The 22,807-nt window shown below is 50.3% G+C and overlaps 1 protein-coding gene across 1 annotated transcript in view; it reads right to left on the reverse strand.

Moving 5' to 3' along the window:
* DOCK1 (dedicator of cytokinesis 1) overlaps positions 1-22,807 on the reverse strand; it is a 491,536-nt gene that overhangs the window by 165,862 nt on the left and 302,867 nt on the right. Inside the window, exons 28-29 of the mRNA XM_062215058.1 lie at positions 10,464-10,565; positions 144-238 (exon numbers count right to left, since the gene is read on the reverse strand). Of these exons, the coding sequence (XP_062071042.1) occupies positions 144-238; positions 10,464-10,565 (197 nt within the window). The remainder of the gene's footprint in view (positions 1-143; positions 239-10,463; positions 10,566-22,807) is intronic.

The raw sequence follows: 22,807 nt of genomic DNA on the forward strand, positions 1-22,807 counted from the left end.
AGGCCCGCGCCGCTGTACGGAAATGCCCACTCTCCCGATCGGCACCACAGAAGCGGGGCACATCGGGCAGGCAGCCACAGCCCTGCTCCCGCCGACCGGCGTGGGCCCCAGGTGGAGGTGAGCGCTCGGCCCCGTGTACTCACTTGTTCTGCATCATATTCATTATCACCCAGTCGAAAGGGTAGACGTTCTTCCCAATGAGGTTCTTAAACATGATGAATGTCTCCATCAGGAAATCCTGAAAGGAAAAACCAGACTGTGAACCCGGCACCAGCACACCGGCGAGCCCGCCCCAACCCGACCGGGGGCGAGCCTGCCCCAACCTGACCACAGGCAGTAAGTGATTAGAGACCCCATTTTTTGAGCTGAATGAAAACATTCTAAAAACTAATGAAGATGTATCTCCTAGCAGCTGTGTACTGGTTCTCTCTGTTTATCTGGGCGCTTTCCGTCTGAGACGGCTTTTTCAAACATGCATTCTGAAACGCTCCCTGGGCATGTCTCTCGAGCACTCACAGCAAGTCGATCCCAAGGGTTACAAATACATGTTTCACACCCTTTCTGCATGCAGGAAAACATGATTTTACAAACATAACAGGCAGGTTGTGGCGGCTTCCTACGTTGTCTCCAAATCTGTTTTTCATTGCAAATAGTCCTTATCAGGTTGAGTATGGGATATGACTACCCACCATTCTTCTTAGGCTATTTATTTATTTATTGACAGGCAGAGTTAGACAGTGAGAGAGAGATAAAGGTCTTCCTTCCGTTGGTTCACCCCCTAAATGGCCGCCACGGCTGGTGCGCTGCGCCGATCCGAAGCCAGGAGCCAGGTGCTTCCTCCTGGTCTCCCGTGCTGGTGCAGGGCCCAAGCACTTGGGCCATCCTCCACTGCACTCCTGGGCCACAGCAGAGAGCTAGCCTGGAAGAGGAGCAACCGGGACAGAATCTGGCGCCCCAACCGGGACTAGAACCTGGGATGCCAGTGCTGCAGGCGGGGGATTAGCCTAGTGAGCTGCGGCGCCAGCCTTTAGGCTATTTAACAAAGAAAAGGCTCAAACAGAATTTCTGCCTATGTGCACATATCCAGCATGCAATGAGCCATGTGAGCGTGTGACTGCTCTGCCAAAGTCCTCCTTGCAGATGCCACAACCCCACATTCTACTCAATGGTCCTTCTGATGTCTTGCAGGTGCCCTGTGGCACCACCTTGCTTCCAGGGCATCAGGAAGGGGTCCCCGTTTCCTGGGGGCTACACGTTGTGCCTGTGGGGCTTTCCAGCTGCCCCTGGTTCTGAGCGAACCTGAGCAGAGCAGGTCATTATCCTGAGAGCAGCACCCATCCCTGGCCTGATGTTTGCTCAGACCTGGCGTGGGAGGGGAAAGGCAACAGAGAATGGCATTAGAAAAATGAGGCCCTGGTCAGAGATTGCCAAGCGAGTGGATATTTCTCATTTATATAATCTACTGAATCATAATGAGGTGCAATGGCTGTGAAGGCCAAGGTGCTGGGCAGAATTTAAGCAGCCAGGAAAGCAATTCCCAGGACCAAGTTCCACAGCAGAACCTCCTGGCAAGAGGCACAAGTGCAAGTTGATCACAGCAACAAGGTGACGTTCAAAGTGAAGACGCCCTCTCTGTGGCCCCAGCCAGGGCTCAGCAAGTCACAGTCTCTGGATTACAGCAGAAGCCTCCAGCCCAGAGAGGCGAGGGCCTGGGCAAAGTCTGGCCAGGTGCCCCAAACCTCCACGCAGCAGGTGCTCTGTGAGCCAGACCTCGGAGGCAGGAGCATCTGGACGCCCCCTGACAAAAGCGAGCGGCTGCCTTCTCCAGTGCAATTACTGAAATTCACATTTCTCTACTGAGTTTCCCCACTTTGTCAAGTGTTTCCCGTTTTAATGACCAGGTTGCATGTTTTGCCGGCTGAGTGCTATAATTTAGCCACATCTCTTTGCATGAAATTGCTGGCTTCCTTGCTGATCGCTCCTCAATGCCTAATAATCGAGACCCAGGGTCTGGTTTTTATGATTCTGGAAGAGACGCCCGTTTTCCCCGCTCCCTTTCTTCTCCTTCATTAGTATGGCTCAGCTGTGAAACGTGGGCACTTTGCTGATCACACAGAACACTGCAGATAGTGGGAGACGGCAAGGCCCCGGAAAGCTTCCTAGCCCGGCTGCACAGCTCCACAGCCGCGCTGGTGTTCTCACAGCCGCACTTGCCAGGATGCTGAGGGGCCTGGCCAGATCAACAAGGGACATCCTGTGACAAGTTCATCTCTCCGTGCCCATGCACTGCTGTTACCTTTACTTTGATTATCACGGAATCCCTATGTCATAAGTGGCAGCCCTAACAATGACTATCAGTGTTGCTGAAGAGAAACATCTTCCTAAACCCACCTGCTTCTTGCCATCCCTACCCTACCTTCGCGAACTCATGTCAACCGCTCGCAGCTGAACTGCGACTGGGCACATGTGCCTGTGCCAAGAGTGCTCCTATCACACAGCCAAGCTGGTCAAGGCACCAATACTTCCCCAGCCCAACACTGAACCCATCTCCACGATGGCTTCTCAATGCTCTTGGGAAAAAGCCTCTTGAGCTTGGGGCTCAGGGCGCCGGGATTCTGCAATGCCAGACAACTGGTGGTTACAGACGAGGCCATCAGCATATCTGCACACAGCTGGGCTCGGGTGTGCTTTTCTGTCCCCATGGAGGCTCCTGTGTTGGAAGCTTGGTCCCCAGCATGGTGCTTTGGGGGAAGATGGGATCTCTGAGAAGCAGGGCCTAGGAGGGCAACTGGGGGCACGGCCTGCAACAGAGATTTTGGTATTTCTCCTGGTGCCCTGGTCTGCTTTGAGATTTGACCCTTCTTCCCTGACACACCCCCTGCAGGGCCATCAGCCTTGATGTACCCAGACCTGAGCCAATGCCAGTGCCACGCCCTTGGGCCTCCAAAACTGTGAGCAAAGCCGATCACTTTTCTAATTAAAAAAAATAATAATAATTGAGAGCCAGAGAGGGGGTGAGTGACAGAGTAAGCTCCCGTCTGTTGGTTCACTCCCCAACTGCTCACAAAAGCCCCTAACCAGAGCTGAAGCCAAGATGTGAGTACTTAATCCAAGTCTCCCATGAGTAGAAGGAACCCAGTTGTCCAAGCCATCACTGCTGCCACCCAGGCTATTAGCAGGAAGCTGGAGTCAGGGCTGGAGCTGGATTGAGCTCAGGAACTCTGAGGTGGGACACGAGCCAAGAGCCTATCCCACTCCTTCCTTCCTTCTTTTCTTCCTTAGATTTATTTATTTGATAATCAGAGACAGACAGAGAGGTCTTCCGTCTGCTGGCCAACCCGAAGTCAGAAGTCAAGAGCCTCTTCCAGGTCTCCCACGTGGGTGCAGGGGCCCAAGCACTAGAACCATCCTCCACTGCTTTCCCGGGTCATTAGCCCAGAGCTGCATGGGAACAGATGCAGCCTGGACACAAACTGGACCCACGTGGGATGCCGATGCCACAGGCGGAGGCTTAACCTAGTATGGCTCAGCACCGGCCCCCCCCTCGTTTCTTTATAAAGTCGGTCTATCTCAGGTATTTCATTACAGAAACCAGAAACTATGAAACCATCCAATGATTTTGTGAATGTCAAAGATTTACCCAAAGATCACGTGATAACTGCAGGGGTGTACCTAATGGAGAGGGCGGGCGGTACCACCCTGTCGGCAGTCACCCAGCACTGCCGCATCACCAGCTGTGGGCCAGTGTGACACCCCCAGCCTCCTGAAGGGGTGCCCTGGAAACACTCGGCAGCAACTCTGAAACATTCTCGCCCAAAAGTTGTCCTTGAATTTTAGGTCAAGCGTCCACTGACAGCACATGGGACGGGGTGGGGGAAGGAGAGGAGACAGAGAAACTAGTTGGAAGGTGTGATAAGGCAGCACTCAACAAACGCAGAATACAAAACTTGGTCTCTTCAAAAAATGTAAAAAATAAGAGCCGTGAAGATAAACTAAACGAAAGAGGGGATGGTCTTTTTCTAGAAAAAGCAAGAGATAAAAGACAGAAGACAATCAAACACAATTTGAGGGAAGCCCTAATGAGAAGACGGAAAGTTTGGGAAGGACGAAGAAACACAAAAGCAAATCTGAGGGGGTGGGTGCTCTCTTCCCGCAGAGCGAGAGGCCTTGGAGGGGCTTCTCCAAGGGGTGTTTGGGACCCTGCACCCTGTATGACAGTGCTGGGCTCCAGTCCTGGCGGAGTGAGAGGCCTTAGGGGCGGGTGTTTGGGACCCTGCACCCTACACTGCAGTGCTGGGCTCCAGTCCTGGTGGAGCGAGAGGCCTTGGAGGGGCGGGTGTTTGGGACCCTGCACCTTACACTGCAGTGCTGGGCTCCAGTCCTGGCGGAGTGAGAGGCCTTAGGGGCGGGTGTTTGGGACCCTGCACCCTGTATGACAGTGCTGGGCTCCAGTCCTGGCGGAGTGAGAGGCCTTGGAGGGGTGAGTGTTTGGGACCCTGCACCCTGTATCGCAGTGCTGGGCTCCAGTCCTGGCGGAGTGAGAGGCCTTAGGGGCGGGTGTTTGGGACCCTGCACCCTGTATCGCAGTGCTGGGCTCCAGTCCTGGCGGAGTGAGAGGCCTTAGGGGCGGGTGTTTGGGACCCTGCACCCTGTATGACAGTGCTGGGCTCCAGTCCTGGTGGAGCGAGAGGCCTTGGAGGGGCGGGTGTTTGGGACCCTGCACCCTGTATGACAGTGCTGGGCTCCAGTCCTGGCGGAGTGAGAGGCCTTAGGGGCGGGTGTTTGGGACCCTGCACCCTACACTGCAGTGCTGGGCTCCAGTCCTGGTGGAGCGAGAGGCCTTGGAGGGGCGGGTGTTTGGGACCCTGCACCCTGTATGACAGTGCTGGGCTCCAGTCCTGGCGGAGTGAGAGGCCTTAGGGGCGGGTGTTTGGGACCCTGCACCCTATACTGCAGTGCTGGGCTCCAGTCTGGCTCCGCTTTCATCACATCCCCCTGCTGATCTGCACCCTGGGAGGCAGCAGGGGATGGTTTGGCTACTGGGCTCCCAGCCACCCACGAAGGAGACGCCCTCTGAGGTCCAGCTTCCTGGCGTTAGCCTGGCCTAGCCCCAGTTGTTGGGGCATTTGGGGAGTGAACCGGTGGGTGGAAGATCTCTCTCTCTGTCTCTCTGTCTCCCTGCTTTTTTAATAAATGAAAAATAAGTACACTTTAAAAAGCACGTGGGCCGGTGCTCTGGTGTATGGGCTAAGCCTCTGCCTGCAGCACCAGCATCCACAAGGGCACCAGTTCATGTCCAGGCTGCTCCTCTTCTGATCCAGCTCTCTGCCATGGCCTGGAAGAGCAATAGAAGATGGCCCAAATGCTTGGGCCCCTGCACCTGCATGGGAGACCCAGAAGAAGCTCCGGGCTCCTGGCTTCAGATTGGCCAAGCTCTGGCCATTGAAGCTATTTGGGGAGTGAACCAATGGATGGAAGACCTCTCTCTCTGTCTATAACTCTACCTCTCAAATAAATATTTTTTTAAAAAAGTACTACTATAGTTCTAATGACTTTGTGACTATTTTAATATTTACTTTCTGTGAGTCAAGTTGAACATCTTTTCATCTGATTATCGCCACAGCCCTTGCCTATTTTCCTGCTGGTCTATGGTCTTATTTCTCTTTGTCAAATTCTTTAGTAGCGTCATTAAGCCTTTGAATATGTAAATTAAAAATGTCATCTCCAAAGTTAAATAAAGTATTAAGTTGAAAAAATAGACCACTGGGGAATGTCTTCATTTTCATTTTTCCTTTATTTATTTGAAAGGCAGAGTTAGAGAGAAACTTTCATCTGCTGGTTCACTCCCCAAATGGCTGCAACAGCCAGAGCTGTGTCGATCAGAAGCCAGGAGAGAGGAGCTTCTTCTAGGTCTCCTACATGGCACAGGGACCCAAGCACTTGGCCCATCCTCTACTGCTTTCCCAGGCACATTAGCAGGGAGCTGGATCAGAAGTGGAGCAGCTGGGACTGTACCAGTGCCCATGTGGGATGCTGGTTCCGAAGGCAGTGGCTTTACCCACTATGAGGCACCTGGGAGAGGAGCACCCCAATGTCTCGCACTTTAAGGGATCTGCAGTGGGAGACACAGAGCTCCGTGGAGGAAGTGAAGAGGTCCAAGTGTGCACGACTGACAAATCCAGGTCCTAGCATAGCAGCCTGTGCTTGCCTTCCTTCAGCTTCCCCGGATGTTTGGAATGTCTGGTGATGAGTAGTTACGGAAAACAGTACAAGGAACACTGGTCCAGCCCGAGCGAGGGCAGACTCATCTCAACCAGAATCCTGGTCTCGTGCTGTGCTCCTGCAGGACGAGGGCACGAGAGCTGAGGAAAGGGGACACAGACCTGCACGTTTCCCTTTCTAGCTCATGGGACCCCACAATGAGCCCTAAAGAAAAAGGATGCTCCAAAAAGCAGTGCTTCAAAAATATACATTTTTTTTTTAATTATGGGAAAAACAATAGCACATGGATGATAAGTCGAAAACAACACTGCTTCAGAGCTCAGCCAACAAAGGGGTCCTGTGTGGTTTGAAGGCTCGGCCCTTAGGGGCCCCGCCCTCTCTGTGCGTCCCCCACAGGAGCCCCCTCTCTGAGAGCATGGGAGGCGGGGGCACACGTGGCTCCCTCTTTCCTCCACACGCTGCTATCCCGCCAGGGTCTCCCTCATGCCGAAGGTCTCGTCTGTGTGCTGGACCAATGTGGGTTCACTGGAACGGCTCTGCTCCCCTGTGATCTTCTCCAAGGTGGCCGTGAGAGCAGGGCCTTCTGCTGGGTGCCACCCCTGCTGACGGGAGGGGGTCATCCACAAGTGGTGGCTGAGTGAACTCCCCGTGCAAGGCTGTGCATCCCCAGGTTCAAGGTCAGCGGATCACTGTCACAAAAACTGCCTCGACTGGGAAATGGTCACGAGGAACCAGCTGGCTCCTCGTCCCACCCACGATGACACACACATGACAGGGCTGGCGAACCGCCCCCTGGAGGTGGCTTCGGCTGGACTCAGAGCATGCAGACCTCAGGGGCAGAGCGTCCCTGGGCCACCCAGGGGTGCCTGGTGGGTGAGACCAGGGCGGCTGTCAGAAAGGAGCTCCAGTCGGGGAGGGGCTGAGGCTGCACGAGGCCGGCAGGGTATTCCCGGAAGAGGGCCTGGAACACCCGCTGGACTCTGCCTCCTCCCGAGTTACCGTGGGTAGAGCGGGAGTGCATGAGGCCACAGGACCTGCGGGCCGTCTGAGGAAGGCCAGGGGTTCCCAGGGCTCCTCCATGTTCCCCTGCCCTGTATCCCACACCCATTCAACCTTGAGCCCCAGGCACTGCTCTCCCTGTGCTGCTGGACACATGACTGCCAGCCCGCCAAGTCCATCACCAGCGTCTTCTTCGCAAGGTCAGAAATCCCCAGGTTCCAGGGACCCTGGCCCCAAAGAGCCCTTGGAAGCTGCTGAGTGGCAGCAGCGTCTCTTCATGCATAACAGGCTCCTGGTGGTCACGCTGCACTTTATGCCAAGGAGGTGACCCAGGGGGTTGGTTTCAGAAAGAACACCAGAGGCTCAGAGCCGCAGTCCGCCCTCCACATACCCCTCGGGGAGAAGACAGGAGACAAAGCTCTGGATGAATCCATGAGCCATGCTTGATGAGCAGGTGGAGGTGCCGCAAGGGTTCACCTGGAGGGACACGGAAGTTCCAAGCTCCCCACCCACCCATGCATGCCTGGCGCAGCTCTTCCACTATGGCTGATTCTGAGTCACTTCCCTTATAACAAAGCAGGAAATGCTTTTGCTTGAGTCCTGTGAGCCCCTCTAGCCAATCACAGGCCCTAAGGAGGGGCCGTAGGAATTCTGTGCATAGCCCATTGGTCAGAAGTAGAGGAGACCCAGACTTGAGGTCAGCACCCCATTGGAGGGATGAGAAACTGACCTAAAGGCTGGGATGCCCAGCTGGTGCAAGAGGACTGGGGGGTGGGAGAGCTCCCCCTGCACCTGCCCCCAGAGTTTTGTATAGAAAGGCCATGTGTGTTCTTCCCAAGCCATTTAGTGGGACTTTGTGACAAGTGTTGGGACAACAGTCCCCTTGGAGGCCCAGGGTCCTCCTGGTTTCCTTGTGACCGTGGAGACCCCGGGCCAGGCCTCTGCTTCTGTTCCTGGTGCCAGCCTCACACATGGCACCAGCAGACGAGCATCCGCGGGCCGGCAGGGTCTGGAGATCCCTCGCGGCTCAGGTCCTGCAGACGGGAGACTTGGGATGAGCACACCCTCCCGTCTCCTTGTCTGGCTCTGTCTTTCTGCCCCTGCTCTGGACTCTCCCCATCCTGGGGTCCCTGGGGCCACCTGGGAGGCTGCCAGCAGGCAACTGGGATGTTGATAATAACTGTTTTGGGCAGAATGACTCAACCAAGCCAAAAGGGGCTCAATGTGAGAATGTAAAAGCAGCATTTGTTAGAGGGAACTCATCTTGAGAAAACGGTTTAGTCTGCTTTCATATTGGAATACTAATTAACTTCCAATTACTGCATGCAAATTGATCTTTTATTTTCTGATATTTTCAGAGTACAAAACTAGTCAAATATTCTCTACGTATAGTTAATGGACAGGAACACATTTTACAAAGGTTCCAACAGATTAACAATAAAATTGGCTTACAATGCTTCCAGAATGAGTTTCTGATATCAGAATCACAAATGCCATTTTATGATGGACATCAAATGGTCTGAGAATAATTGATTTTCTGCTGTGTCTAAGGGAAAAAAATCCTTGAAAAATTAGGGCCACAAGACGTAGCAAATATCTGATCCTCTGCTCTGAGCAGAGAGTCAGGGCAGGCACTTGAACTTCGGCACATTACAAGGATTTTTAAACACCATTCCGCACAACCGCTCCTCAGGACACACAGGACGTTCCCATCACTGCGACGCCTAAGAGTTCACATTCAATGCTTTGACAGCTTGCGAGCATGGATGCTGACCACGTGACTGTTCTGATAGAGGGCAAACTATTAATTGGAGACCTATCTTTTCAGGATGGGTAATTCTTCCAATTTTGAAAATTATTATTCACCCTAGAATGTTATCTATGAATTGTTCATCCAATTTCAAGCTATAACTACTATTTCCACTGACCAAAACAGGCATATTCTTAATATTCAATTATGGCATCTCATGCTACGAATATAAAATATGATTTCACTATGCCATTCTTGAAAACACTCATGGGATATCAATGTGAGTAAATGTGACTGTCAACCAAGCATTGATATTCAAAGAAATGGACACATTTGGACACATAAACATATATTTTTGCTCCCTGAATTTCATTTTATTTATGGGAAACTGCTATGATTTTAAGGGAAATATCCATTTTTATTCTGCCTATACATTTTAAAACATGGATATATCATGGTAACCATAAGAAAACTCTGTCTTCAAAGTAGTCCCTCAAGAAAGTCATAAAGCCATTCTCCTGCTCCTGTCCCTTAACAAGTGCGACAAAGCGCGTCCTAGAAACGCTGGCAGAGTTTGCAGTGTTTCACAGGAGCCCATGGAATCGAGAAGTTCAAGTCGCTTTCCCCTCAGGAAGCCAGCCAGCTAGTGTGGCTGCACCTCACCACATGGCGATACGATCTCAGGGCATCAGGGAGGCTGCCCCTGAGCGATGAATGTCCCTCTATTATACTTTTCCTAATTAAGCTGTGTCATGGCTTCACTGAGGATGACGAGAGAATTATTTGGAGAAACGCTGATGAGCTTCCATGATTGCGGCTAATTAACACGAGCACCATTTCAGGCCGAAAAGCCTCTCTGGCTTCTGCTCTCGAAAAGTCAACCCATAAATGAACAGGAGTTAATAGGAGACCCTCCACGGGTCACAGCTCAAACTTCCAATTTTCCTGAAGCCCAAGCCAGGAAACTGAGACCAGAGAGGAGAACCTCGGGCCCTGAGTCATTGCTGTGCAGGTGAGAACCAGAGCGAGCCCGTCCGTCAGGGCCCCGTGTATTACAAACAAGGTACAGTAAACCTTCCCACGTGGCTTCTCTTACTTCTGTTTATTTATGTGAAAGGCAGAGTGACAGAGAGGGGGAGACCTTTCACCAGCCGATTCACCATCAAAATGCTGACAATGACTACAGCCGGTCCAGACTGAAGCCTGGAGCCTAGAACTCCATCCAGGTCTCCCACCCTCGAGCCACCCTCTGCTGCTCTCCCAGGAGCATCAGCAGGGAGCCGCATCAGAAGCAGAGCAACCAGGATTCAAACCAGGGCTCTGACGTGGGCTGCCCAGCTGCTTAGCCAACTACACCACAATGTGGACGCCCAGCTGGTCTCTGAAGCCAGTCAGAGCCAAGCAGGCAAGTTCTCGTGAGAAATCGTACACAGCAATGAGACATGAGCGTCACGTGTAAAATGCCAGCCTTAAAACACGGCCAGACACTCACCACCACATCAGTCCTCATTTTTCCAAAAGTCTTGATCAAGTGGGCATAGTGGTGATCTTCCATCTGTCGTAAAATCGCCGTCATGCAGGCCACAAAGTTTCCCTGAAAAGCAACCAAATGACACGATTAGGCGGAGAGGGGCATCACTCATGGCAAAAACGGATGTCACTCAGGATTCTGAGACTGAGAACTCAGGAGACCCCCGAGGACCCTGGACAGGAAGCCCCGAGCCCCGCCACCCTCCATGCAAGGCCAACCAGCGGACAGCTACTGGCTACTGCCAGCCTCAGGGCTCTGTCTACGTGTCTGTGTGTGGTGGTGGGGCAGGGGGGAGGCACTATACTTCATTCTCCCTAACTGCATTAGGCATCTCCTGAAACCAGGCTGTCCAGCCTACAGCAACAAGCTTTCAAAGTCTTTGCATTCAATACACAAAAAATGGAAGGCAGGTGAACATCACAGCCATTTATATGCTGTGCTTTTTGGGAAACGTGTCATTCTTATTATGAGGCAAGATGTGTGCACAGTCCTTCCCCTTGGGCCATGGCAAGGAGAGATCTTCTTTCTCCGGAAGACCCGACGGATCCCCCGTGGCCAACTCAGAGGCGATCCCGCCGGCTCCGCGGTGAGTGATGTTCTCCTTCTCCAGCTGCAGGAGAACAGGAGAGCGAGCCTGTCTCCTTAGAACACCAAGTGGGAGATGGGGGAGGCCTCCTGCCAGCCAGAGCCAGGTGGAAGGGAAACGAGGGAAGAAAACAAGAAAGCAGCCAACAAAACCCAGCGCGGAGAAGGAAGGCGCCCCACAGAGGGCCACTGGAGGCAGCTGGGCGCTGTGGGCTCTGGGTGGCCAGGGGCTCAGCAGCCCCGTCCAGTGGACTGCCATTCACTGCCATTTCTCATTCCTACTGCTTCTCGCTAACGCCATCATCCCTGCTCTTAAATATCTCCCCCTAAATTAATGGCACTTTTAGAAGCCTAACACATATATTTTTCTCTCATTAAAAGAGTACAACTCTGGTAAAATTATGGGAGGAGGCAAAACTTTGCGACATGTCCCTACTTCTCCCCCATTAAATGAGCTCCCAAATTGCATGCTTTTACTCACTCTGCTTTTACCAGCAATATATTTGAATGCCTAAGTGTCTTTTATGTTAATTTGGGATATGCCCGCTGCAGAGAAGCGCTGAAGTCCAACACTGTCTCCAATCCGTTTGATATCTGTAGTGCGCGTGCATCCCACAAACCAAACAAATATCAAAACGACAACACAGCATCTTCCATTTGACCAGAAACAAACATTGTTTGTGAATGGCAGATAATTGCCGAGATTTAGATTCCAAGGTGTGGAGTTCAGGAACAACACTTGTTCCACACTGGAGGGAGGGTTGGTGCAACAGCACGACGTTTATGAGTGTGCACATTGAAATGGCTTCACGGAGCTGGGAGAAGCCACCTGTGCGTCCCGGCCACGCCTCACGAGATATCACCTTTAGACAATCGCCTACGTGTTGTCACGTGTGTTCGCACACTGCACTGAGGTCACCAGACCCTGGCGACGTTCACTCACAGGATGGATCTCCTTGTTCACCCATGGTACAGTCAGGGAAACTGAGGCTGACTGGTTCTGCCCTCTGAAGGAGTAAATGGCAATGCTGGCTGTGACATCAGCACTCTCCGACTCTCAGGCAGGTGCCTAGTGGCTGCCCTAACTTCATTCCCGGCCACGCAGTGCACATTTTTGTTCTTTTTCTGAGAAATCATCAGCCCACGGCTCTCCCACTCCGCAGGCATCAGGGAAAGCTGGGAAAGCTGGACGAGGACGAGGAAGGAGGAACAGCTGCGCCCGAAGCAGCCACCTGTGACCCGGTCTTTTCCTGGGAAGGAAAGAGCAGCCGCAGCCCAGGGAAAGGCTGTCAGTCCAGGTCCACCGGGAGGTGCTAAGTGAATCTGCTGCAGGGCACAACAGCCCAAGTGTAGACTCCCACATTGGAACCGCTGAATCTCCACTTGGCTGTTTATAATCATTGTACGCTGATGTACTTCACTCCGTAGATCAAGTTCAAAGTAGAAAGAAAATCCCTCATGACCCTGAGGGATCATGAGAACACGGAGGCCCTGAGTATGCGGCTCCATGGAGGTCAAGCGGCAGTGTACCAGGGTCAGGCCAGGCACTTGAACTTGGGCACAGTCAACATGAGGGCAGGCTGCTATGGGTGCTAAGAAATTCAGGCAAGGCCGAGGGCAGGGGAGCCAATCTGACACAGAGAATACAGGAGAACACAGTGATTGCATATGCACAGTCCTGGGAAGAAGTACGTTTACAGTGGAAAAGTCTCCCTGGATACGCATGGCACGGAGAAGCCAACCCAGTGGTCCCCTGTGTGACAATCATGGGGAATAATGTGAGCAGGTCTGGGAGGGCCCGAAGCACCACTGGGCAGAGCCGTGACCTCTTCAAGAAACTCAAAGGAACGTATGCTCTGAAATAAACTGCGTGGGGCCGTCTCCCCTTTCCTAGTGGATGCCAGTCTTGCTATCTCCAAGTTGAAGTTCAGGACTCCACTAGGAAAGAGCTCATGCACGTGTTAGAGCTCACAGCAATGGTCCCCTTTGCTCCCTGTCCCGCAGGGACAGAGCCCCATCCTTGGAGCATCAGCCTCTTACAGGGGACGCATCGCTGCTGGCAGGAACACACGGAAGCCCATCGGGTGTACCTGTGTGCTTGCCAGGGTGGACAGAGCAGGTGTCTATGGAGGCCACTTTCAAAACTACTCACACAATAGGAACCAAACAGGGAAGAACTGTGGAAAGGAAATTTGAATTCTGTAGGCTCAGGAGACAATCGGCACTCTGCGCTTTAACTTATTTTAGATGCACTTAGGAGTCCTGGGCGGCTTTTGTTTCTAAGTGATGGGCAGGCTGGTGGTAGTCTGGTGAAGAGCTCATCCTGGGACTTGAAAAATAAATAAATACAAACAACCATGTTCTTTACAACTTCAAAGCAATGCAAAATAAGGGCAGAGAAGTCGGGCTACACTTGCAGAGCATTTAAAAACCAGGCCATCGAATGCCTGATAATCAAAAATGTGAAGCTCATTAGTAATCAAATATGAAAATGATATATCATTATCTGCCTGCTGAAACAGCAAAGAAGTATTTAAGTGATGATCATGTTCGCACGGTGCAGGGAACGAGGACTCTCTTGCACTGCTGGTGGGAGCATGAATTGCTATAACCTTTTAAAAAGAGATCTGGCAATCGGTTGAAAAGCCTTGAAAAAAATACTCAGCTCCTGAGTATTCTACTTCTAACAGTCCATCTGAAAAGTAATTCAAAGTAGGAAATTTTATGCCAACCCATGTCCGTTGTATTCCAGAACACATCTAACGGTTAAACAGCAAGCAACTGCGTAAGTGCTACGAGGGGTCACAAGATAAAATAGAGGGTGCCCAGCCCAACCTGAATCTCTGAAAAACAACAAAAAACAAACATGTCCCAAATATTGCACTGGAAGTATTACATGGGACATACATGTTCTAGAAAATGTTATTTGTTCTTTACTCGAAGTTCACATTGAACTGGGTGTCCTGTGTTTTCACTTGTTAAATCAAGCAATCATACCATGGTGTCACCATAAATTATTGTGCAACCACTAAAACATTATCATTAACCAATCAAATATGGGATGTTTTAATAACATGAGAAAATGTTTGAAAAACAAAACTGGAGGTAATCACGTATACATAGCTCAGCAATATAAACAATATTTTCACAGAGAAAACAAACAAAAAATGACTAGGAAAAAAAGACACCAGGTCATCATCAGGGAGGGAGAATAATGAGCCCAGATTACAACAGAAAATACATTAATATTTTTAAAAGTGGTCCTGAGGAGTGCCTGGTTCCAGTCTCAGCTGCTCAGCTTCTAATCCAACTTCCTGTTGATGCACACTCTGGGTGACAACAGATGATGGCTCACGTGGTTGGGAGCTCCCTTGGGAGACCTGGATTGAGTCCAGGGCTCCAGGTTTCAGCCTAGCCCTTGGTGTTGGGGGCATTTGGGGATAAAAGTGCAGAATGAAGATCTCTCTCCTTATCTGTCTCTGTATTTCTGTCTTTCAACTAAAATGAAAATAAATGAAATGAAATGAAAAAAATTTCAAGCAGTCCTCAAACAGAAAATACCTCATCTGGGAGGATGGGTCAATATTCCTGCCCCCCTGTCCTGAATCTCCTAGTCTCTCATCCTCAAACATCTTTCCCAGGGCTCCCCCTATCGGTATGGGTCTGCACTGCTCATTGAGAGCTGGACCGAACTAACCTCCCACCTTGCCACCCTTCCTCAGTTCTAAATGTCTGTACCCCACTGTGTCAGGTAGGTGGCAGGAAGCACGGGTGACAGGTAGCATAGGTGACAGGTAGCATGGAGCACAGACAGCATGGGGCAGGTGACAGGTAGCATGGAGCACAGACAGCATGGGGCAGAGTGGACATGGAGCACAGGTGGCATGAATGACAGGTACCATAGATGACAGGTAGCATGGGGCACAGGTGGCATGGATGACAGGTGGCATGGGACACAGGTAACATGGGGTAGAGGTGGCATGGATGACAGGTGGCATGGATGACAGGTAACACGGATGACAGGTAACATGGGGTAGAGGTGGCATGGATGACAGGTAACATGGGGCACAGGTAACATGAATGACAGGTAACATGGATGACAGGTGGCATGGATGACAGGTATCATGGGACACAGGTAACACGGATGACAGGTGGCATGGATGACAGGTGGCATGGATGACAGGTAACATGGGACACAGGTAGCATGGGGTAGAGGTAGCATGGGGCACAGGTAGAACTGAGCACCCACAGAATGGAAGACAATGCAGTATGAGCCGAGGTGCACACAGGCAGAATGGAACACAAGCAGAAGGGAAGGAAGAGTGGAGCTAACGTGGCACGGAACACAGGTGGTGACAGGCGAGTTGAATTAATGTAAGGTGTCCCTGCAAGATAGAGAGAAGTTAAAAAGAGGCTGGAGGTTGGAAACTTGGGAGAGATGCTCCTTTCAGAGCCTCTGCCCAGCGTAAGGTTACAGTGTAAGTGCACCAGTTAGCGGTTCTGAAATATTTATGTGAAAGGCAGAGGAGCACAGACCGGTCTCCCACCCTCTGCTTCACTCCCTGAATGTCTGTGACAGCTGGGGCGTGGCCAGGCCACAGCCAGGAGCCAGGAACCCAGCAGGTCCCCACATGGACGGCAGGGGCCCAACAACTTGTGCCGTCACTTTTTGCCTCCCAGGGTGCATGGGAGCAGGAAGCTGGAATGGGAAGCGGGGCCGGGACTTAAACCCAGGCCCTCCAGTACGGGATGCAGGCCGCCCGGGCAGTCTTAACTGCTGTGCTGAATTCTACCCCAAATGTGTGAATTAGAAGGGAAAATCCCAAGGGTTTTAACTCAGTTTCGAGGAATTCACACCTAGCCTTGCGACTGGGTAGGAAGTTGCTCTTGGTAATTCCATAGAGAACAGCCACTTCACTCACCCTGGCCTCCCCTCCACATGCAGCCCGTGTCCATTCTCTGGGACGCACAGCCAGGATGGCTCTACATTCCCATGGACCTCACACCGCAGAGGCGGCAGAACAGCAACCAGGAACCCCGAGCGTGGAGGGCAGGCAGCAAGTCTGAACAAGCAGGACCCGGGCACTGAAGCCGAGCCTACACCTGCTCTCCAGCGACGTCCTGCTGGGAGTGTTAGCCAAGGTCTTGCCAAGGAGAGGTTGTGAAGAGGGACTCTCATGTATATGGTTCAGTCTCACATATATGGAGGGAAGCAAGCTTGCCTAATACTCACCACTAGAAAGGAAAGAAACATTAATTGTCCAGTGACCCTTTTTAAAATATCACCAAACAACACTGGGAAAAATTATCATGATTTGGTAAATTCTGAATGTCTTTGAATTTGGGGAACATTTAAGTCCAAAAAACCAACAATGCAAAGCAGTATTACAGAGGATACAGAGAAAGGGAATGTGAGAGTTGAGTCCATTTAGAAGGTGAGGCTGACTCAAAATCAATGTAGATACGCACAGGTTCTTGGTTACAATGAGTACGAAGGCTTACACAGCACAAAGGATTTCTGCTTACTAGAAAAAAAAATGCCATTGGTAGAACTATCCTAGGCTGTATTTTCTATGAGGAAATCCAAGTGAGAAAAATCACAAATCCAAAAAGCTCAGTGAAAGTCTCCAAGCCTCCCAAGCTGACCCAGAGTGAAACTGGCCACAGCACACAGGGGCTCCCATACAGCAAACTAAAGACAGCTCAAGACGTGCATTGATTTCCACGTCCTCACGTTAACTTGGCAACAAAGAACATTCTGGAAACTATGGACTCAGACACCAAGACACAGAGAGGAGACACAGGAGCGACTAAAGGATTCTGGGAGAGGAAAAGTAAGTGGTAAGCGATGACCTCGAGGCAGGAGGGAGGTGCTGACCCAGTGGGTGGCCTGCCCACGCCTGGAGCAGGGCCCCAGGGTGGTTCAGAACTTGGGGGACCAGGCACTCAGAGAGTGGGGCTGCCCAAGGGGTGAAATCACCGGCAGCTTTATCGTGAGCCCCACACCTACCTGTGCACCCCAGCATGGCCAGAAGGCCACGAGCCCTTCACACATGTGCAGAAGACAAAGGTGGGACCTGGCATGGCAGAGGAGAAACCCTGCAGGAGGCACTGGCTGGGAGCAAAAAACATAAATTATGAATTTGGGGCAAAATTTTTATTTTCACAAAATAATAGAGTCGACGGTAAAAATTGTTAGATGTGATCATTATGGTCAGCAAGCAGCAGGATACAGGCTCAAAATACAAAAGTTGTCTTTCTATACACCGGCAGTGGACCATCCAAAAGTGAAAGTCAGAAAAAGAACATAGGAATATTTGAGAAAAAAGGGTCAGACTTACATATTAAGTAATGTTGGCATTAAGAATGCTGTGAAAAGTAATGAGAGATTTACGTAAATGAAAAGACGCCCATATTCATGGACAGGAGGACGTAATGGCCTGACAGACAGTGCTCACCAGATGACCCACAATTCAGCACCATCCCTATCACAGCTCCAGCTAACTTGACGCATCCCGTGATCACATTTCTAGGAAACCTTCAGGGCAGGCAAATGTAAGCCAGGAAGTGGGGAAGCCACAGCCAAGGGCTGGGGCGTGGGGGGAGGTGAGGGGGTGCCTGCTAATGGGGACAGGTTTCTTTCAGGAGAGGCAAAAATGCTCTAGACGAATGCTAAGAGCTCCGAGAATGTGCTGCAAAGCACGAAGCTGCAGACTTCAAATACATGAACCCAAGGCACAGGAGTCACCTTTTAAAAACCACGAACATTTTCAATATAAAAATTAATGATATGATCTAAGACAGTTTCTTTAGCAGGGCAAGCTATTCAGGACGTAAAGGCCACGGAGAGCCAGATGTCTTGCCGTGAGGCTGTGGAGAGCCACGGATGAGACGACGGCCCTCAAACATTCTGCAGAAGCGTGGGAAACTGCAAAAGCTGCCCCCGAGGGCTGGGGACTGTGTGGACAGCGCAGGGACAGCGGGCTCTCAGGACCAGGGAAACGACTGGCCTTGACCGTGTCATACAGCGCTCACACTGAAAGCAGGGATGCACCTGGAGAACCCTCCCCACGTTCTGTTCTCTTTAGAAAGCTGCGATTTACTTTGTAGTGATGAAATAAAAGCAAGATAGCACTCCACCCCTCTTTGGATTTTCTCTCTTGCGTGTTTTCATATCCTGTGGAATTCCTTTAAGGCTACGTCAAAGCCCTCTAAAAACTGGGTGGGAGGGGGAGTGTGAGGAACTCAGAGACCGCGACTCTAACAGGGAGGCAGAGACCACGTGCTGTCGACAGAGATCGCACCCCTGTGCCCTGCGCAGGTATCCCCTGTTTGCCACTTAAATAACTGAGAGAAGACGTAAGACGTAAGAAAAAGGTACTCTCGTTAAAGCTGGGGTTCATGGAAAAATGAGCGTCTTCTTGCAGCATGAACTACAGACTTTCCCAGTTACACAGCCATGATTTCTTGCAGAGAAATTCGGTCTTGTGATGCCATCATGTGAGGAATGGTTAATTTGTATTCATTTAGTTTCCAAAATATTATGGCTTCCTTAGTTTACAACAAAGCACTGAATACAGAATTCTGAAAAAATTCAACTACACAAAACTGAAAACCATACGGTTATAAAATACATTAATGTCATTTATTAGCTATTTTAGACTGCTAGCCACAGAATTAAACCTCTTTCTTAAATTTAAATTGAGTGCTTCATTGAATTCATAGAGTTCTAGTGTCTCACATAATTCCAGACACTATAAGGAAAAAATCTAATTTTCAAAACAAAATCAATTTCAATTTTACTGTAGCAATAATTGCAGGGAGATGTTTGTAAGATAAATACACCAAAAGGGAATATTTGGAAATTAAGTTACCCATAACAATTATTTGCTACTTATTCGACATAATAATTTAAATACCTATTCACATTTGTTATGAAGGATAAAAATAAATTATGAGCAAATTTTACATATAAAAAGTATACTTTATGGTATAATGAGGAGTATATACTTAGTATACAACTTCTTAAACTAATTTATTTGATGCTAACACAAGATAGTAAAGCAGAAAGTTTTACATCTTATTTTTATCAACTCAATAAATCAGATCATATGAGAGTCTTGGAGAGTGTGGGATTTTCCAAGTCTTAACCCATGACGCACAGCATCAGAGAACACAACACAAGGGAAACAAGAGTAGCAGTCCTTGTGAAGGGGGAACCACAGTGATTACATAGTTTCCTATGAGACACAGAAAGAAAGAGGTGGGGAGAAGAGGCAGAGTGAGCTTCTACCCACTGGTTCACTCCCACAACACCTGCAAAAGCCAGAACAGGGTTGGACCAAAGCCTGGTGCCAGGCACTCAAACCAGGGCTCCCATGTGGGTGAAAGGGATCCAGGCACGTGAGCCATCACCTGCTGCCTCTTCAGGTGTACATGGTCAGGAAGCTGGGATCAGGAGCTGGAGCCAGGAATCAAACCCAGGGACGGGACACAGGTGTTCTAAGCAGCACCTGAACCACCAGACCAGACACCTGCACCTACGTACTTCTTCACTGATTGCTGTCCATAAAGAACACCATTACCACCACAGCTACAGATTAATATTGAAATCTGAATTGCAGTGGGGTGCCTCTGCATGAGCCATGGACAGGTACTGTCCTCAAATTTACAGACATGGTTTAGATGAAGGGGTAAGGAGGAATAATGCCCATACCGACTGCTAAATTAATGAATCAAAAGGATGCTAAGATGTGTTGTGAAATACAGTATTACTGTATCATGAAATGCAGATAATAAGTTATAAGTATTTCTTATAAAACACTCACTCACGCAAAATAAACATGTAGACTTTCTGTGATTACATGCCCCAGTGCTATCCATCACGGTGGAGCAGCCCATAGCTTTCCTGCTCCAAATTACACAAGCACAAAAGTGATCTGGACATCTATTTCTTTTTTTCTTTCTTTCTTTTTTTTTTTTTGACAGGTGGAGTTATAGACAGTGAGAGAGAGAGAGAGAGACAGAGAGAAAGGTCTTCCTTCCGCCGGTTCACTCCCTAATGGCCGCTATGGCCGGCGCTGTGCCGATCCAAAGCCAGGAGCCAGGTGCTTATCCTGGTCTCCCATGTGGGTGCAGGGCCCAAGCACTTGGGCCACCCTCCACTGCCTTCCCAGGCCACAGCAGAGCTGGACTGGAAGAGGAGCAATCGGGACTAGAACCCAGGACCCATATGGGATGCCGGCGCCACAGGCGGAGGATTAACCAAGTGAGCCACAGCGCCGGCCCCTGGACATCTATTCTTAAAAGCGCTACAGCAGCAGAGGGTGACTCAGTGTGTGGTGCCAGGAAAGGCTCCTCGGGAGCTGTGCACCTGCCCGGCAGGTATTCAGAGGAAAGCATAAGAGACTGAGCACACATCCCATGGGTATCCTACCCCACCCTTCACACAGATCTGAAGATGTGAAGGTCCCCATGATTCAGAGAAAATGGGTCTACTTGCAAAGTGCATAAGAAGAGGGGATGAGCATCTAACCAGAAAAAGCCTCAAGCCAGTGCAGAGAACTCGCCAGCACAACACTGTACACACGTGCACTTCGTGGAAATCACTGAGTTCCCAGGGGTGGGCAGAAGCAGCCCCACCCAGGGTGACCAGGAAGGGAGCTTGGACCACGCCTGTAGCCCAGACCAACAGAGCCCTGCCAAACGGACATCAGCGGTGGCCTGGAGAGGCTCCCCAGGGCCCATGTGGGACAGTTGGGACAATCGGACTATCAGAATGAACAAGGACAACAGAGAAACTTGTACATCAAATGAGGAAAAAAAATCCATGCCTCTGTACAGACACACAGGGGTGGGGGTGAGGCTCTGTACGCTGACAAACGTGCAAGGAAGCGGCGAGTTAGGACGCCAGGCTCAGCTCCTAATGCAGAGGCTGCTCCCGGCAAGGATCCGCTGAGACCAGGAGGAGAGAGGTCTCTGGGGCCCCAGTCATCAGTCTGAGAAATCACCCCAGAGTCCTTCTGTGTAGCCTGGGCCTCAGCGAGTGGGGCAGTGCTAACCACACAGCACCACTTACATCGGATCATGAGTTCATGAACAGACTCAGAACACGGGACACAGACCGGACCCTGGCCTGGACTCAGACTAAGTCCCTGGGGAACAGCTATGCCATTACAACCGGGAGATGTTGCATGAAACCACCGGGGATGCCAAGTCACGACAGCAAAGACCAAATCTGGTTCTGGCAAGACACACATTCATGTTACACCTGCATGCAAACTGTACTGGAGGAAGGGCTGGGAGACGCCAGCCAGGCAAATGTGAACCTGCAGTGAACCTGGCTGGCAGGTGCACAGGCTCCACTGTAATGTTTGTTATCAGTGTTTCTGTACATATGGAAGATCTTCCAAAATACTTCCTCCCACAGTCTAGTGAGAAGACATACTTGACAACAATTAATTAAGACTCAATGTTGCAAATAATATTAAAGGGAGTTATTACAGATTGCCAAGTGAATTACAAAGAGGACATATTTCGTTCCTAATCAAAGTAGCTACTATTGAATTTAATAACCGAACTACAAGCTATGATTTAGATATCTTGATCCACACTTTGGCGGGGGTGGGAGAAAAAGTGAAGAGGATTAAAGAAGAGGAATATTGGCTCCGGAAAATGTTTGACGAGCTAAAGCAGAAGAAATGGAGGGTTCTATTGCTTTTGCATGTAGAGCTTGACCACATGCATTCCTCTTAAATGCAGGAATAATTAATTCATTTGCAACATTCGCTATACAGGCACATCCTGGCCTCACCAAATACTGCACGGTGAAGGCAATAAGAGGAGTAAAATGCCCCGCTCTCTGCCACAAACGGCCCCCAACAGCTCACTCAGCCCTTGGTGTCTTCTGCTATAAGTCAAATGCACACAGGCCAGAACACTGGTTTAATTAATAAAGACCCAATGTTACAAATATTATGAAAGTGGGTATTCCAGATTGCCAGGAAAATTCCAAGGAGAAAGCATTTCTTCTCCAGGAAATCTAAGAGGTAAAGGCTTCAGAGGCAATGGTGGGGAATAACTGCTTGGTCAAGACTGAGGCAGCTGTGTCAGTGAGGCCTGAGCCACAGGCTCTCTAACTTCTTGGAGCCTCAGTGCCCTGTGGCAGAACTGGGAGAGTGACCCAAAGTCTGGAGTTCTTGCACGATTTCAATGACGCAGATACTTAAGGCTATGAGCACAGCAGCAGGCTATAAAAATAAATGATGGTTGTAACGATGGTGATGATGATGAAGAATAAAACACAAAACCAAACTCAGGAGGTATTTTAGGGGCCAGCATGGTGGTGCAGGTTAGGCCACCACGTGCGACGCCGGTATCACCACATCAGAGTGCTGGTTCTAGCCGTGGCTGTTGTGCTCATGAGCCAGCTTCCCGCTGAGCGCCTGGAAGGCAGTGCAGCACGGCCAAGTGCACGGGTCCCTCCCACCTGTGTTCCTGGTTTCTGGCCTCAGCCTGGCACAGACCTGGCTGTTGTGGTCACTTGAAGAGCAGACCAGTGGGTGAAAGATCGCACTCTTTCCCTCTGCCACTGTCTACCTTGACCTCCTTCTCTCTCTGCCTTTCAGATAAATAAGTGAATAAAACTCTTTGTGAAAAGTCACAACATTTCTATAATGAAATCCACAAAATGTTGATGACAGAATTAAATAGGACCTAAA

Source organism: Lepus europaeus, chromosome 17 (genome assembly GCF_033115175.1).
Source record: "Lepus europaeus isolate LE1 chromosome 17, mLepTim1.pri, whole genome shotgun sequence".
NCBI classification, from domain to species: domain Eukaryota; kingdom Metazoa; phylum Chordata; class Mammalia; order Lagomorpha; family Leporidae; genus Lepus; species Lepus europaeus.